The 18,940-nt window shown below is 45.5% G+C and overlaps 1 protein-coding gene across 1 annotated transcript in view; it reads right to left on the reverse strand.

Annotated features, from left to right (window-relative positions):
• Tmem163 (transmembrane protein 163) overlaps positions 1–18,940 on the reverse strand; it is a 174,685-nt gene that overhangs the window by 15,667 nt on the left and 140,078 nt on the right. Inside the window, exon 5 of the mRNA XM_034513277.2 lies at positions 12,246–12,342. Coding sequence (XP_034369168.1) covers positions 12,246–12,342 — 97 coding nt within the window. The remainder of the gene's footprint in view (positions 1–12,245; positions 12,343–18,940) is intronic.

Raw genomic sequence — 18,940 nt, forward strand, 5'->3', positions numbered from 1 at the left:
CCGTGCCAGGATGTTGAACAGTGATGCCTGGTAGTGAATAGGGAGCACTGGGGGGGTTCTAGTGGCTTAAAACAGACTGAGCAATGCCAGCTCTGACATTTTCTGGACAGGCTGATGGGTAATGCTGAGTAGAGAAAGGAGAGTGGGTGCCAGCTTCCTGGGGTCCATGGACCTGAGAGCACAGGAAGCCTCAGAGAAAGACACAGGCTTGCCAGCAAAGGTACTATGATTGCCCGAGGGTCCAATAGGGCATCTGAGAGCCTGGGCTGACACTCCCTGGTGCATCCTGGCTTCTGTTAAATGAGGCATTGGACACAGTTTTCTCTTCTGAGAATGTGGATCTCTGGTACCAAGTACTCCGATCCTAGAGTGTTGCCATGGATGCAGGGACAAGCTACCAGGCTGGGTTCATGCCTTCCTTCCCTGGTGACTACCTGCCCACACCCTCCTCCCCAGATAATCACTTAAAGGAAGAGGCTCCTCTGGGGCTCCTAAAAAACCATGACATCACATACCCTGAGATGGCCAATCTGGACTGCCAACTTGATGGATTTAGAACCACCTAGGAGACACGCCTCTGGCCATGTTTGTGAGGGTCTTCTATAGTGAGTTAACAAAGATAACCAATTATACTGACGTGCAATTAATATATTTTAAAGTTTGCTCTAATAAGAAAAAGTTAAAATCTAAAAGAGATGTGGAGATTTGTAAAAATTATAAGTGATTGCCACTAGGAAAGAGTTTTTGTTTTAAAAAATAATTCACCTTGTTCAACAATTAGCTGTTGTGTGTGTGTGTGTTATCTAACTTGGATAAAAATGAGAAATAAACCCTCCCTAGCGGCCCATTCCCATATTCTCAGCATTTGAAAGGTTGAGGCAGAAGGGTTATAAATTCCAGGCCACCCTGGGCTACACAGAGACACACTCCCCAACTCTCATCTTAAACATTTAAAGAGAATACTTCAGGATGGTTAAGTCTGGTCTCACTGCCTCAGTCAGAGTTCAACTTGGGAAAGTCAGCTGAGAACAGATATCTACTGTGAAGCAGCAGCCAAGGTGACCTTGGTGAGTCTATATAGTCAGAAGCCACAGGCTGAGCAGTTGAGTGGTTAGACTTTACTGTTCGCCCTCTGTTTCTCCCTCTTTGTTTAAATTCCACGACATAGGGAAACAAACCACCACGAACAACAACCAAAAAAAGCTCCAAACTTCTACTGCAGTGTGCTAACCGTATACATCAGCATGAAGACAGGCTGCTTGGGGACCCTGGGTATAAGCTTTAAACCTTGCTGGAGACGCAGTTCAGTTAATGGAGTGCTTGCTGGGAAAACATGAAGTCCTGAGTTCGGTGCCCAGAACTGCATAGACCGTGCATGGTAGCACACGCCTGTAATCTTAGCACTTGGGAGGTAGAGAAAAGAGGTCATCATTGTCTACATAAAGAGTTCAAGACCAGCCTGGGCTACCTGAGTGTTATTAAAAATACACCTAGATTGGGGCTAGGACTGTTTGGGAATTACTAAGGAAGACAAGACGGGTTGGTAAAGACAGGAGGCAGGCAGAACTCAGAACACAGCTGCCTTCCCTGAGGCAGAATGTGAAGGCCCACAGCTTGTAGCAGCTGTTTCCTCTAACAACCCTACACACACACACACACACACACACACACACACACACGCTGTGTGTTGGCGGAGAGGTCATAGGTTAAGCCCCCACAGCCACTCTCTCCTTGAAAAATTCTTAGGGAAAGAGCCTGTCTCCAGCCATCTTGATTTTAGAATTTTTCACTCCAGAGACTGAGATGATCAAAGAGCTCAGTTTAATTGTGTGTGTGTGTGTGTGTGTGTGTGTGTGTGTGTGTGTGTGTGTGTATCTACTGAAGCCCAGCATCCCAAAAACTATATCCCATAAACATATGAAACATTCCTCTAACAATCTGGTTACATCTGCGGCTTTGTGAAAACATACTTGTATTTTGCCCGTAGGCTGAATATTCTAAAGAACACAGCCCGACCCACATGACCTGAGGACAGTTACAGTGAATGTTGTCATTTCTACAAGAATGCATTTCCCACTGCTTTGAAGTGCTAGGACTGACTGTGTGCACTGACTGTGTGCACTGTGTGCACAGGGGCATTTCAGTGTGAGCTTCAGAAATAAAACATGTATTCGGTCTGAGTCTCCCCACTGGCCAAACCACAGTCCCAAGGGCAGAGATGTTCTGAGGCCAGAGGTCTCACCCTGCATGTAAGGAGGCAAGTGGGAATATGTATATATAAATACATATTACTGTATATTATGTATACAATAATATATGGTGATATGTTATTGTAATATATATTACAGTAGCAAACAGCTTTTGAAATCATTTTTTTTCTCCAAATGATAAAGCACTTTCAAAACCGTACAGAGAAACAACCACTAAGTTAGTTAGTTAGTTAGTTAGTTAGTTAGTTAGTTAGAAAAACAAGTTCCGAGAGATTAGAATTGCCCAAGAAAAGAGGTGTTGGCCTAGTAAAGTTCTCAGTGGGTGCAACTACCTACCATCATTGATCAACACCGCTGTTCTTCTTTGGTTGGTTGCTTGTGTTGTGTTTTGTGGGGTTTTAGTTGTTGTTGCTTTAAAAGATTTGTTTCATTTTTATTTATGTGTATTTGTGAATGTCTCTGTGGGGTGTTTGTGTGTTTAAGGGGAGCTGCTGGGGTGGAACTCAGGACTTCCTGCATGCTAGGCAAGTGTTCTGTCTACACCATTAGTACCCTTAAGTACACAGATTCCCCTTGAATAGGAGGGGGCAGGATGGGGAGGTTGGCAGCTGGAGAGAAATGAACTTATCTTCCTCCATGTTTGTCACAGCAGCTGTACAAGATGGGTCTTCATGATGCTGATCAAGTTAAAAAAAATTTCCAAAGCTACTGTGAAGAGGATGGGGTTGTTTGCAATCAGTAAAATGGGGGGGGGGGGGTGTCCTAGACTTGGAATTAACTCTGGATCTCATGTGGGGTTGGAGTCTTTGAACTGTGTCTCTTCCATTGAGAAACATGGCTGTCTTTAGAAGTTTTTCGTGGACTCTGGCTTTGCAATTCTCAGTCCTCAGGGAGAGCCCTTGATCCACTCAGTGGGTCCACTCACTGAGTCTGCATATTGTTCACAGTGCAGTCCAGAGTTAACAGGTTTCTCCCTGTAGTTAAGAGTGTGTCTTTTTCACCGGGCAGTGGTGGTGCACGCCTTTAATCCCAGCACTTGTGAGGCAGAGGCAGGTGGATTTCTGAGTTCAAAGCCAACTTGGTCTACAGAGTGAGTTCCAGGACAGCCAGGGCTATACAGAGAAACCCTGTCTCAAAAAACAAAACAAAAAAAAAGAATGTGTCTTTTTGTTTTATGTAAAATCACTGTGGCAGGTCTAATGCCTCTACCTAGTTCAGAAACTGCTTGAAGGACTAATGAAACATCAAGCTAAAAATAAAGAATAAAAGAATAAAAACCACTAATTTCAAGGGAGCAAGCACAAAGACACCTCTTATAATAGACAGAATCAAGCAACATGGTGGATTGCTCACAGATACATCATAAACTGATTCAAAACCAAGATTCTCAGAGCCAGGAAGTGGACCAATTGGAGATTCCTAGGAACCAGGGCTAACCGTCAATTTCTAGTTCTTATAAAAGACCATGAAGACAACCTGCCCACACTTCCAGAAACTGTTGGAGACAAACACTCAGGGGCCCAAGCCACCAGGTTCCTTCATGCTATCCCTGGCAAGCACGTGCAGTCACGGGTGGTTCCACCACAGCACCTCTTACTGGCTGTCCCTGGGAACTGCTGCTATATTTAACCCACTGTTTAGCATTCCTGACTAATCAAACATATTATCTCCTTACACCATCTATTTATAGAACAGGTAAAGCAATAGTCCTGTCAGCAAAGTGTCTGGGCCACACTTGGGAGAGCAAAACCTACTTTCATGGCAATCCATTGGTCCTATGCAGATCTCAGTGGGACTCCTAGCTGGCCTCGAAATGGGAGGGTGTTTGTGGCTAAGCATAGGCGCCATGTTTCAAGTACATGTTTTGATCAACATTGACTTATTCTCTCTCTCTCTCTCTCTCTCTCTCTCTCTCTCTCTCTCTTTCTCTCTGTGTGTGTTGTGTGTTGTGTGTTTGTGCACATGCATGTGCAAACGTGTAGAAGTCAGGGGCCAACTTCTTCAAGGGTCATTCCTCAGGACCCAGCTACCTTTAAAAAAAAAGTTTAGTTAGTTAATTTGTGTGTGTATATATATGTGTGTATGAGAGAGAGAGAGAAAGACAGAGACAGAGAATCCGTCTATGTACATGTGTGTGCAGGTGCACATGTCTAAAGAAAAGACCAGAAGGACCTCTGAGTCAGAGTCTATCTCTAACCTGGGTTCATATCTTAGCTAGGCCAGAAACCAGCCAGCCTCAGTGTAGGACCTCACATCTCCGGTCCCCTCAGAGCTGGGTTTGCAGGCATTTGCTTTAGAAAGACTCCTTGTCACACTGGTGTTGAAACCCTAACTCCTGTGCTCCCTGTCAAACAGGCCTTCTTTGTCACAGAGTCATCTCTCCAGCCCCATAATCTACCTGGTTTTGAAGCAGAATCTTTTACTGGCTTGGAGCTTTCCAAGAAGGCTAGGCTGACTGTCCAGCAAGCCCTAAAGTTGACCTGTCTCTGAGATTACAAGTATATGTCACCTGTCACCACACCTGTGTTTTGTTTGTTTGTTTGTTTGTTTGTTTTTTGGTTTTGGTTTTTCGAGACAGGGTTTCTCTGTGTAGTCCCGGCTGTCCTGGAACTCACTCTGTAGACCAGGCTGGCCTCGAACTCCGAAATCTGCCTGCCTCTGCCTCCCAAGTGGTGGGATTAAAGGCATGCGCCACCACTGCCCAGCCACACCTGGTTTTCTAAATTTGGGTTCCAGAAATTGGACTTAGATCCTCATATAAGACAAGCATTCAGTTGCTATTTATTTATTTATTTATTTATTTATTTATTTATTTATTTATAGTATTAGTCAGATTATGCTGGACAGCATATAATGTTGAAAACATATCTCTGATGCTGAACCACAGGTTAATGCAGCTGCCCATGCATTTTCCAACCTGAGCTGAAGAAGCATCTCTGAGGGCATTTCCTGGAATGTTCAATACAGTCTGATCTCACACACTGAAGACATCAAAGGCCTACAGTCCTCCCTAGACACCTCTTCTCCAGCCAGCAGCAGCCACTCAGTAGCTCCAAGCTAAGCAAGTCCTAAGGGCTTCCATATGAAACAATTAACTTCATCAGCAGGGTAACATTAGTGCTGACCTTCTATAAAACAAAAACCTACAGCAGAAAAAGATTTAACAACCTACCCTAGGCCCTGGTAGAGAGAAAAAGGCAGGGCTATATCCATGCACAAACGGCTCTCACCTCAAAAGGAATAAGAGACAGTTTGTTCTGCAGCGTTGGCCTAGGAACACAGATTCAGGTTACCAGAAAGCCCATGCTCCAACTGATAACAATTTCATGACCTTCTGGGAACTTCAGTTTACAATTAGAATCGCCTCTCTTGTATCTTTAACAGCAGTGCTGCGAGCCTCAGAGGGCTCACTGAGACCATGAGGACCCTTTAGAAACACACACTCTGCACATGGGACCCTTTTTTCAGAAGGCCCCTGAGACGCTGATTGGACAGTAAGGCCAGGAGAACACTCCTTCAGCCATGTTTCTTTCCGATGTGGCCATTCATTCTCATGTCCTTCTGCCAAATGCTTCCTGCCTCTAAAGCATCGGTTCTCAACCTGTGGGTCTCGAACCCTTTTGGGGGAGTCTAACGACCCTTTCACAGGGGTCACCTAAGACCATCGGAAAACACAGATGTTTACGTTATGATTCATAACAGTAGCGACATTACAGCCAGGAAGTAGCAACGGAAATGATTTTATGGTCGGGGGTCACCACAACGTGAGGAGTTGTATTAAATGCTCGCAGTGTTTCGGGAGGCTGAGAACCACTGCTCTAAAGCCCCGCTCAAGAGAATCCACTGGCAAGGGGCAGGCTGAGGGGCAGGGAAAGGCAGGGATGTTTCCAGATAAAACATTATACAGGTGACTAAGCCTGGGAAGTGGGTATGGGTGACTAAGTGGGTGTGGAGAGCAGGAAGTGAGAGGGGGAAAATGAGCTTACGTTTTTTAAAATTATTTGTTTGTTTATCATGTGCCAAGGTTCATAGAAAGCAAGATAAGGGGGAGGGAGGAGAAATAAAAAATATATATAAATAAAATGTAAAGTGCCTGTTATAACCCGAACCCAGAGCACTTGGGGGGAGGGGAAGTAGAGACAAGAAGATCCCTAGGGCTTGCTCGCCACCAGCCCAGATGAAAATCAACAAGCTCCAGGTTCAGTGAGAGACCGGACCTCAAGGGAATAATGTGGAGAGCAGGGAAGAGATGACTGCCTGGAGAGTGGAGGAAGTGGGAAGGCCAAGCCCTGAAGGCCAGTGGGCAGCAAAGACACACAGGCTCGTGGAGCCAGAGGCTAGAAGAGGCCTGCACTCAACCCAACTCTGCCATCAGCCAACAGACAGCCTTAGACTTCAGCTTTCAGAGCTCGTGTCCCTGCAAACAGGAACAGCACACACTTGCCGTCCCTCACCAGCGCAGGTGCAGTGGGGCCAAAACAGGATGTGACTCTTTAAAAACAACCCATGAACAAAATGAGAAGAACCAAAGAAAACATAAAATAATAAATCAGCCCATTTTAGCATCAAACATCATATATATATATATATATATATATATATATATATATATATATATATGTGTGTGTGTGTGTGTGTGTGTGTGTGTGTGTGTGTGTGTGTGTGTATGTATGTATGTATACATATATATACATATACACACACATATATATGAATATATGTAACTTTTATTCATTAATGAAAAGCTTAATTGCATTTGGGTAAGGTCACCACCGGCAGAGAATTTTTGAAGATGCTCATTTTTGTTCTGAAGTTACTTTCTTTCTTTTTTTCTTTTTCTTTCTTTATTTCTTGTTTTGTTTTTAGAAACAAGATCTCATGTAGCCCAAGCTGCTCTCAAACTCACTGTGTAGCTGAGGATGACCTTGAACTTCTGATTCTCCTGCCTCTGCCTCCCCAGGGCTGGGACTACAGGCATGTCCCATCATCTCTTGTTTAAACAGTGCTGGGAATGGAACCCAGGCAAGGCAAGCACTCTACCAACTGAACCACCTCCCCAACACTAGAAGCTATTACTGAATTGTAAATAAATAAATATCATCCTGTTATCATCATTAAGTGTTGGCTCCATGTCATAGCACAGCCCACTGCCCAGCTTCTAGAACTAGAGCAATGCAGAATTGCAGAGAACTTGCTTCCAAAGTCTGCCTTAGTAACCAGAGGTGTGGTGCAGGGGTGGGGTGGGGAGCAGTCTTGCCTTTTACTTCTACAGACACCAAACACAACCCCCATAGGCCTGCTTCAGGACTCAGCCCAGAAACCAGCCTGGCTCAGTTCCTCTTCCAGCCAAACCCCATGGGGCTGGTGATACCCTGGAGGATCAGAGCCAGCTGTCTTCACAGCTGGGTAACTCCTGGCTACCCCAGATTTCTTGTTGAAAACTGAGCCACTGCAGGCTGGGGAGATGGCTCAGTGGGTTTGAGGACCTGAGATCAGATATCAGAATCTACATAAAAAGCCTGTTATAACCTGAACCCAGAGCACTTGAGGGAGGGGAAGTAGAGACAAGAAGATCCCTACGGCTTGCTGGACACCCGCCTAGATGAAAAACAGCAAGCTCCAGGTTCAGTGAGAGACCGGACCTCAAGGGAATAATGTGGAGAGTGGTAGAGAATGCACAATGTCCTCCGCTAGTCTCACAGGCATATATACCATTATACATGTGTACACACACACACACACACACACACACACACACACACACACACACACGTGCACACGCGCACACACGCACATACACACACGCACATACACACACGCACACACACAAGCACACACGGGCACACGCGCGCACACACACACACATGCACACATGCACACGCACACGCTCACACTCATACACTGACCCATTAAGCCTCACTCTGAGAATTTCACACTCAAAAGAAGGGAACTGGTTTTGACTTTTGTTTAAGACAGTCTCATGTATCTCAGTATCCCAGTCTGTGCTTAAACTCACTATTTAGCAGAGCGTGATCCCTCACTTCCTGGTCCGCCTACCTCTACCTCTCTAGCGCTGGGGTTATGTAACAGGTACACATCTCTAGACACAGTTTGTATGGTGCTGGGGCCCTGACCCAGGTTTTCATACATGCTAGTCAAGCGTTACCTGTGGAGCCACACTCTGCTCCTGAACCCTGCATCTGTCAGGGCGGGACTCAGCTGTGAGAATTCAACTTGGATTTGAGGGGAGGGGTTAAGGTGTGACTGGGAGAGACATCAATTACCTTGAGGCCCTGGAGAGTACTGTCCCTTGTTTGGTCCAGGCCCTATATGAAGTGGTGAACTTCCTAAGTGCAGCTGAGACTTTATGCATGTGGTGGTTTGACTGTGCTTGGCCCATGGGAAGTGTGCCTAGTAGGAGGTGTGACCTCCTTGTTGGAGGAAGTCTATCACTGTGTAGGCGGGCTTTGAGGGCTCCTAGTTCTCAAGCTCCTCCCAGTGCAGGAAAGTCAATGTCTTCCTGACTGCCTCCAGAACAGGATGTAGAACTCTCTCCAGGACCCTGTCTGCCTGGACTCTGCCATGCTTCCTGCCATGATGATAAGGAACTGAATCTCTGAACCTGTAAGCCAGTCCCAATTAAATGTTGTCTTTTATAAGAGTTGCCTTGGTTATGGTGTCTCTTCATAGCAATGAAACCCTAAGTAAGACAGTGTGTCCATGTGAAATTATCCAGTCAGACTTTCAATTCCTTTTTCATTAGTCTCTCTCTCTCTCTCTCTCTCTCTCTCTCTCTCTCTCTCTCTCTCTCTGTGTGTGTGTGTGTGTGTGTTATACATATGTGTATGTGTGCAGGTACTCCTCCCACACAGGTGTATGAACCAAAGGCTGACGGCGGTGATAGAGGTGTCTTCCTCTCGCCAGTTCAGCTACCCAGAGAGCCCCAAGGATGCTCCTGCCTTCTGTCCTCAATGCTGAGATCACAGGCACACCTTACTGCTGTGTCTGGCTTTTCTGTGTTCCTGAGGACTGAACTCAGATCCTTGTGCTTACCCAGCAAGCATCCCACTGAGCTGTCTGCCCAGCCCTGTGAGTTTTATGTTCAGCAGAGGTTTCTACTCTTTTCTCTGGCACAGCAGTTCTGAAGGCGTCTGGAGCCTTTAGTTAGGCACATGTTCTCCCAGTAATGCAAACCTGGCCAACTTCTCCTCTTTTGTGTCCAGGCCTGATTTCTCTGGGCATTTGATTTGACAAATCTAATTTACAGGAACCATTCTGTATCAACACTCATCCTGAGTCACAGCAGGATGTGTGACTGGCTGGCTGGCTTCTAGAAACTTCCCTGGTACAGAGCAAAGGAAGCAGCACACTTGACTGAAAACTCCGTGGCTTATACCCAGAGGACTCTACACCCTACCACAGGAACCTCTACATCCCTGCTCTTTTCACAATTGCTACTCTACATTGCTGCTCTTTTCACAATAGCCAGGAAACAGAACCAGCCTAGATGCCCATCAACAGATGGATGGCTAATGCGAACATGGTCCATGTACATGATGGAATTTTTATTTCGCCATTAAAAAGATGAAATTTGCAGAAAGATGAAGAAACTGAAAAGCAATAAGTACGGTACCGTAAGCTCATTATGAGGAATACTTCCTGTTCTCTCTCATACACAGATCCTGGCTTCTACTTTTTATACATGTATATATATGTGGAATCACATGTGTGTGGCTCCCAGAAAATTAGAAAGAAGATCATGAGAGGCCAGGCAAAGAGGTTTTGAGGGAGAGGTATGTGAGAGTATGACAGGAAAGTGCAACGGTGAAAGGCACAAATGGATCACAGTGCAGGAAGACAGGGAGGGGAGTCCGACTAGATGAGCAACCAACACTGAGAATGTATCTCATGAGGAACTCTGTTACTTTGTATCTTAATTTAAGAAAAGAAACTGGGATGAAGAGAAGACTCCATAAAGTACTTTAGTTGGAAGCATAAAGACCTGAGTTGGATCCCCAGAACCAGCAGGAAAAGGGAGACTGACGGTACACACTTGTATTATGAGTGCTGGAGAAACAGAGACAGGTCGAGCTGGGGCTCAGTGGTCAGTCATCCCAGACAAATTGCTGAGCTCTAAGACAATGAGAGACTTCATCTCAAAGGGCAGGGGCAGCATTCCTGAGGATAACACCTGAGACTGTCCTCTGACCTCCACACACATGCACGCCCACATGCATGCACCCCTTCCCCCACCCACAGGCATTAAAAATTAATAATTTTCTTTGCTCTGGTAGCATTAACTGGCCCTGTATGCTGGCAAACAGCGGCCTTTACCTTCCAGCTCAAGTGCTCCTCGTTAACTTTTCATGATGCTAAGAGCTTAAAAATGAAGCCAGCCATATGCAGGATGCCCACAACATGGTATAAATTTTCAATCTCACTCCAGAACTGATAAAAAGACAGCAGTAGCCTTGGGTTCTCCAAGGACAGTGCCCATCTAGGGTATAACTGTGTGGCTCTCCACCATTTAAACCTGACATGGGTGGATCTTTAGACATTAATATGGTGAGGCAGGATTGAAATTCTGGATCTCTTTGCCTAAAAGCATCTCCACCATGGGATAATGAGTGACTGTCCACAGCTAAAAGTGCTTCTACTACAAAAATAAATAAATAAATAAACAAACAACAAAAAAAAAACCCAAAACACCCCCCCCAAAAAAAACAAGGAGTATTTCTACAGAGGCATGTGAACAAAGCCATCTATCTCATGCCATTACACCTGCTGGGAATAAATCTTTAATATCTTCATAAATGAATGTGTCAGCTGGCATAGTGCTAAAAACTGCTACCTAGTAATATTTCTTCAGCTTCAGGTGCATTCATATCCTCTGAAAAATGTAGAACGTTGCCTGCTTGACATGTAACATACATAATCACACTTGGTGCCTTCTGTGTTAGCAGATTGGGGTATGTGACATACAGTTTGATGAGGAAGAGACTAGATGGATATAAGACCTACACCACCTGGGCAGATCATATACATATGCATGTGTATGTGCACACACACATATACACATACCAAAAAGTACTCCCAAGATGACACAGAATCTATAAGCAATATAACATAGATAGTTGTGTAAATATTTCTTCCAAATTGAATCATTCTCTCCTGAAACAAGGCTCTTTAAGATCCAGGAAGTAAAAGAAACTTATAAGATATAAAAAGTCAACAAAATTTACAAGTCTCGGGATACTCCTGAAATTTACCACAAGGTCTTACCCCGAAGTTATATAAACATTACATATTTATGTATAGTCTCCCTAATTATCCTGACTTGTATAAAATGCTGTGCTGTGGTCGAACTTAAATCCAAACCATCCTACAAGTCAATGTGTCCCATTTACAACAGCATGAACCCAAATGTGAAAAATTATAATGGAAGCATCTTCATCACCTAGTAACCAAACTGGTTGCCCGTGAAGGCTGTTCATCAGAAAGCTACAAACACATCCAGAGAGTATAGAGGAAGAAAGAGTTAAAAGTAATGACCAAAGGACAAGACAGTGAGAAACATCTCTGCCAGAAAGTATGTCTTCTAGTTTATATATCTGAATATGGATTATACTAGAAATCCTAATGGAAATAGATTTATATACTGCATTGAGGTGTAGAAGAAAGAGAAATACCTTATTATAGCAATTATTAGATGGATTTAGATAACAGACAGGATCACAGCTGTACAAATATAATATCTTTTTTTATGAAAATAAAGACATTTCTTTAAAACTAGTCAAAAAGTGTAAGGGCAGGATACAAAAGACAACACCAGCTCAACTGTGTGAAGTCTCCTCTGACCCAGAACTTTACTCTGCTGAGTCATCTGTATGCCTGGAGACCGTTCTTCTGCTCCCTAAAAAGGTTGCATGATCTGTCTCCCTCAGCTCAACAGCCTCTCTTTACCCACTCACTGACCTGTGAGAGAATCAAGGTAAGTGGGAACTTAGGAAAGAATGTTGAGAAGAAGGACCTTACCACTTCAGGGAGCAGCCTTGTGGAAAGGTCATGGATGGCTTTGACCACAATGCATATAGATGACAGAAGAAAGATCACCCCTAAGATGACACAGGCTCTGTAATAGAAAGAGAATAGACAGTTGTTTAGTTATTTCCTCTAAATTAAAACATATCCCCCTGGAGAGAAGCTCATTAATCCTCAGAAAATAAAGGAAACTTACAAGTCTTAGAAAGTCTACAAAACTTACAGGTCTTAGGAAACTTCTGAAACTTACAAGACTTGCAAGGCCCCTTCTTGAATGTTATGTAACAGTAACAGTTGCTTAGAAGAGGTGATATTCTTCAGTGAAGCTTCCTAAAAGTTGTACAGGGAGCTTCTGGGTTGCATCTTTTATGATTTGTCACCCAAGCTGGGGTGGGCTTTTCAATGATATAGCTGCCTTTAGTCACTTAGCGCTCCTGTAAGTAACTCCAATGAGTTATCCTAATCTGCATGTTTGGAATCCTTTCTCTGGTATGTTGTCAATTCTTTCTCTGGTATGTTGTCTTAGATAATTATCTGAGATGAATCCCAGGGGTTTGCTGAAAAGTTAATACAGCCAAACCACTGAGTTCCAGGTTCAAAGACTGTAATCTCAAAAAGTAAGTCAGTGAATGACAGAAGATGGCTGAGATTGATTGACCTCTGACCTACACACACACACAGAGAGAGAGAGAGAGAGAGAGAGAGAGAGAGAGAGAGAGAGAAGTTGAGAGAGAGAGAAAAAGACAAAGAAAGAAAGAGAGAGAGAGAGAGAGAAAGGAGGGGAAGGTCTCTAGATAATAATCTATGTCTTTTATTGCCAGTGTCTACAGTAGCAGGTGCCCTACATGCATCTGCTGAGTGGATATGACCAACTAAGTAGTTAGCTAACCAAACCAGTTATTAACAGTTATTAGTTTACCTACCTGGGGAGGTTTCACCATGGAGTCTAAGGCATCATTTTCTGCTTCCTAACACGTATGAGGAAAGAAAGGGGACTCCTAACCTTCAGCCCTGTGCCTCCAGACTGGCCACACTGTAAAGTAGTTCTAAAGTGTAATGAAAAATTAAAGGTCTGCCATCCAGCTTGTTAAATTTGAACCTTGTGAACTGTAGCCCACCTGGTGTATATGCTACCAGTGTACATAAGTATATGTTCAAATTTTCCTAAATTCTCATTTTTGTCTTCTGTTCAGTGTGCTACAGACTTGAAAACCATAGCCCCTGCTTCCCCAAACAGTCTAAGGGCCTGTGTGTCAGAGCCCTGCTGCTTCTGCAGCCCAGAACAGCTATGAATAGCTCGGGCTGCACTGCTATTTTTTAACATTGTATTAATAATATATTGTGTTTGCACTGCAGCTTTCTCCTCAGGCACTCCGAGTTCTGCACATCAGCTCCTAAATCCCCCAGAGGGCTCCTCACACCCAGGTGTTTGTTTTTCTGCAGTTTATGAATGGTGAGGAAGACTCGTGTTTGTGTCGGTAACACAAGGAGACTAAATCAGAGGGCCCAGGGTTAGGAGGCCTGGCTCAAGGTTATGCAAGGCATTGAGTTCTGCCTAGAAATAGAGCCTGGGGTGGGGGAGGTAAAAGGTTCAATGGGTAAAACATCTGCTGCACAAACATGAGGTTCTGAGTTTGAATCCTTAGCAACCATATTAAAAAGAAGAAGGAGGAGGAGGAGGAGGAAGAAGGAAGGAGAAGAGGAGGAGGAGGAGGAAGAGAAGGAGGAAGGAGGAAGGAGGAAGGAAGAAGGAGGAAGGAGGAAGGAGAAGGGAGAAGAAGAGGAGGAGGAGGAAGAAGAGGAGGAAGAAGAAGAAGGCAGCTAGTTCCTTGGAGTACATTAGTCAACCAACTAGCTGAATCAGTGGGCTTGAGTCAGTGAGAGATCTTATCTCAAAAATCAAGTGTATAAAGGGACTGGGGAGCTTGCTTCACAGTCAGGAATACTCTCTGCTCTTTCAGAGTGCCTGAGTTTGGCTCTAAGAACCCACACTGAGCTGTTCAGAACCAACTGTAGGTCCCAGCATAAGGGATCCAATACCCTCTCCTGACCTTTGAGAGTTCCTGCTCACATGTGGCATGTATACACACACACACACACACACACACGCACACGCACACGTACACGCACACACACATACACACACCATAAGAAGTAGTAGCTGATTCAACTAATGACTTCCCAGTGGCCAACCTGTTCAACAAAGACTCTGGGTACCATGACACGTGGCCACTACATCACATGACCTCTGCCACTCTAGACTCTCCAGAACATCACTTTCCACCATGACTTTCTAAAACACCTCAAAGATTTGGGTTAGAAGCAAACTGAGCAAATGTGACTTCTTCATCAGTACTAAGGTACTGATGCTTCTAGATCAGATAGGCAGAAATTGGCTCCCTCCACACACCAGCCTTTTCCTGCATAGGCAGGCTTAGCGGGGTGAAGTGGGTACTGAGAAGCCAGGTCCCTAGAAAGAATATACACTCTTCTTCCCTCCTGCCTAAACCCTGAACAGCTTCCTGGATGAGAGAAAACAAATGACCTACCACCCCTTCAATAAAGCCAAGGGTCCACTGTTCTGTGTGTAATCCCCAACCAGTGGCTCAAAAGCAAACTGAGATTTCCATGGGACCGGTGTGCATAGCCCATACCTTGCCAGAATCCACATCATGTGATAATTTGCTAGAAGGAAATTCTAAGTGCATCTACCCCAAGCCTGCTCTTGTTCTCTGCCGATAACATACCCAGCAATACACAAAGACAGCGGTTAGCAGCCTGCTGGGAACATCAGGAAAGAGTGGCCCGGCTCTCCCTCTACTTCAGCAGGCCTCTGTGACTGAATGTGCTGATCCACCCAGTAAGCACTGGACCATGGTTGAGAATATTTACTTATTCCAGGTCCACCATACGCCAAGAAAGCCGCTAAGCACTAGACTGTGACACATAAGTCACAGTCCCTTCTTCAAGAAGAGGGGAGGAAGATTTAGATCTCACAGGACACTTCTGAGGGGAGAGCGAGCCGACTCTGAACAAATCAAAAGGAGATCAATTCTGGGGTGCATGGGGCTAGGGAGATGGATCCGTGAGTAGTGTTTTCCACCATGCTACAGATCTCCAAAACCTCCATAAAAGTCAGGTGGGGCAAAGTCTGTAAGGTAAACATGGTGGAGACGTTTGAGCTTGACCTCTAACCTCCACACAAACACACACGTGTTTCACACTCATATGCACATATGTATTCATACTCATATGCGTACACACATACAAACAGGTACAGCCAAAACACACACAAGCACACACACATCTCGTTCACTCATCTCGTTAACACCGCATATCTCAACTTGGTGTCAGGAACCATTCTCAGGAAATGGAGGTACAGATATTTGGGGGAAGAAACTTCCAGGCAGAAGGAAGACAGGACTTTGAGGTGAAGTCTTTCTGACATGATGGGGATACAGCAAGTCTACAAGAGAAAGGGGAGGGGAACAAAGGGAATAAAAGCACAAAAGGAGAGACGAGGAGGAAGTTGGACTCTATCTTGGAGCCATTAGGGCTCTACAGGGTGGGAAGCCACTGGGGGTGGGGCCTGGAAATGGCAGTCTGTGGCAGGCTTAGCAGGACTGTGCTCTCTTTGGCAAAGCAGAAAGAAAGAGGGCAGTTAGGAGGCTGATGCAGTTCCGGGCCAGGAGAGGGTGGGACCAAGCAAGTCGGCATCAGAATGATGAGGGGTGAGTCTAGAGACATTCTGACTTGAGAAGTCTGAAGGTGTGGTGAACGGGTTCTGATAAGCAGGCTTCAAAACTAACAGGAGTCAAGAAGGAAGCAGGGCTTCATTTCCTGGAAAAATGGACTGGTGGAGCTGGTCTTCCCTGAGACGGAGACCTCAGGAAGAGCGGATGGAGACGGAGGAGGGGATCAACAGCTCAGATTTTGACACACCAAGTTAGAGAGTTCTCTCAGACATCCAAGGAGACATATTTGATTGTATTCTTATTTTGAGACAGGTTTTCACATAGCCCAAGCTGGCTCGGAACTCCCCATGTAGCTAAGGATGACCTTTGAACTTCTGATCCTCCTGCATCCTCCATCCATCTCTCAAGTGCTGTGAAGAGTAATGTGCCCCATTGTTCTACGTGATTCGTGGGGGAGCAGGGTGGGGAGAACCTAGGGCTTGTACACACTATGAGAGCACTCAACTGGCTGAGCCATGACTGAGAAAGCCCTCCGAGGTAGGAGCTTAGATCCAGATAAACGTCCAGCTGGGGAACCTGGGGAGTCGGCAGCACCCAGACTGAGAACATCAGCCTTGGATGTCGATGTGATCATTTTTCTATCTCTCAAGAAATGAGAACCCTCCCCTTAGAGGGAAGGCTCCGTGCTGGGTCCTAGCTGAGAAGCTGGGCAGAGAAGTGTGTGAGGGTCTCCATTGAGGAGCCGTCTGTGCCGAGATCAGCTGTACAAACCGTTGTCTGAAGCCTCTCAGAACCTATCGGCTTTGAACATGGTGGAGTGGGACAATTACATCTGCATTTTCAAAAACTCACTAAGGCACTGATGGCCAGGAACATAGCTGGGCCTAACCTGCCCCATCCATCACTCCATGATGGGGCCACATCGCCTCCTGTGCTGTGGTATCTCACAGGGGAAGACCCACACCTGAACCAAGGTGTCTGGCTCACCTGAGCTGATCATTTACCTTCTATAGATTTTATTTATTTATTTATTTATTTATTTATTTATTTATTTATTGAGACAGGGTCTCGTGTAAAGCTGGCCTCGAATTTAATTTGTTGCTAAGGACGATGTTGAATTTCTGATCTTCCTGCTTCCACCTCTCAAGTGTTGGGAAGACAAATGTGCATCCCATACTCCTGTGATGCTGGGGATGGAACTCAGGGCTGTGTGCAGGCTAAGCAAGCTGTCCATCAACTGAGCCATTACCCACCCTCACACACACACACACACACACACACACACACACACCAGTCCCTCTTTCCACAGACTTTAAGCCGAAATGAAAGCCAGCAAAGACTGATTGAGGTGATTCATTGAAGAATAGGGATGGCTGGAGGGCTGAGCTGGGTGGGGACTGTCAACCAGATTGATTAACCAATGTCCCCAGGGAAGTCAGACTTCCCACACACACTGGCTGACTTCCCCCAGACTAAGGGCTCCTTTAGATTCAGTCAGAGGCTGCAGGGCCTTGGGAACAATCTAACACACTTCCACAGAAAATTCTGCTGCTTGAAGGTGAATCACGGACCAATGAGAGGAAAGGATGGGGCCAGGAGCTGCTGCCTCGGCCAGTAAGAGGGGCGGACAGTGTTATAGCTGAGCATGTGGGAGGAGGGAGAACTACCACGTGATCAGACACTAACACCTGCCACAGTAAGGCAGGGTGCCATGGAGTTTGCTGACTATTAACTGGCTGAGCCAAACCTTAGCACCTGGAGGCGGTCCACACAGTTCATGCTCAGAACTAGTCTATGATGGAGAAAGGGGACCAGATGGACAATGGAAGCAAGTAAAGGGCAGCTTCCCAGCATGCCTGTGGGCAACTGTAGTGGCATCCACATTCACTTACTCTCAGCTACACTACACATCTCATTTTCGAGGCAAGGTTATTTGCAGCACCTCTTCTTGGAGGAAGAAAGGCACGAGTGACCGGATGTCCTTGTGACTTGTTTGTGTCCTCAGCAGTCTCGGACTGGCAATGACACTGAGTCAAGCTGAAGCCAGGAGTGCGCAGCTGGCTTGACCTCATTGCTGTCTAGTGCTCAGAAATAATTCCATCTGCCTTGCAAGCATGAGGACCTAAGTCGGATTCCCAGAACCCATGATTTAAGGCAACGCTGCCAGGGTGGTACTTGTTTGTAGTCCCAGCGCTGGGGAAGCAGAGACAGATGAATCCCTGGGCTCACTGACCAGCCAGTCTAGCTGAACCTGTGAGCTCCAGGTTCAATGTGGCACTGTCTAAGGAAGTTGGCTCAGTTAAGTGCTTGCCACACAAGTGTGGGGAGCTGAGTTCGGATCCCCAGAAGTCTCGTAAAAGCCTCGTGGTTGTGGCGACTTTCTGTAATTCAGCCTCAGAAGGCAGACATGGGATTCCCAGAGCAACCTTGCTAGGGAGCCCAGGTATATCAGCAAGCCTTGGGTTTGAATGAGAGACCTTGCCTTGATGAATAAAATCGAGAGAGTTCTGATAACAACCTGGGGTCTCTGAGTACACATGTACATGTACATACTCTATACCTGTGCCCCCCAACATGCATGCACACACACACAGCACATCACACAAACAAATGGAAAATAATAAAATTAAGGCAGCTGATGGAAGAAGACACCACACACACACACACACCCCTCTGGTATCGTGGTGGTAACCCATTCTCCAATGTTTCCAAGCTACTTGATTATAGCAGTTAAAGTAATTAGCTTAAATCGTTCATTCACTTTGAGACACCTCTGAGATTCTATCCCTAAAGGAAAAGCTTCATACAGAAGAATGTTCCCGGGAACATTCCTTAGATCTAAACACGAGGCCTTCCAATGTGCCACGAAAGGGGAGTTTAAGTGACTGAGTTACAAATCAGTGCAATTGGCACCTGGGTGATTCAATCTGTGTTTGTTCTGAAGTTGAGCCGACAGACCAGGGTGGAGTACTGGCTGCCAGAGAGAGGGGAAGA

The sequence above is a fragment of the Arvicanthis niloticus genome, chromosome 10 (genome assembly GCF_011762505.2).
Source record: "Arvicanthis niloticus isolate mArvNil1 chromosome 10, mArvNil1.pat.X, whole genome shotgun sequence".
Taxonomy (NCBI): Eukaryota; Metazoa; Chordata; class Mammalia; order Rodentia; family Muridae; genus Arvicanthis; species Arvicanthis niloticus.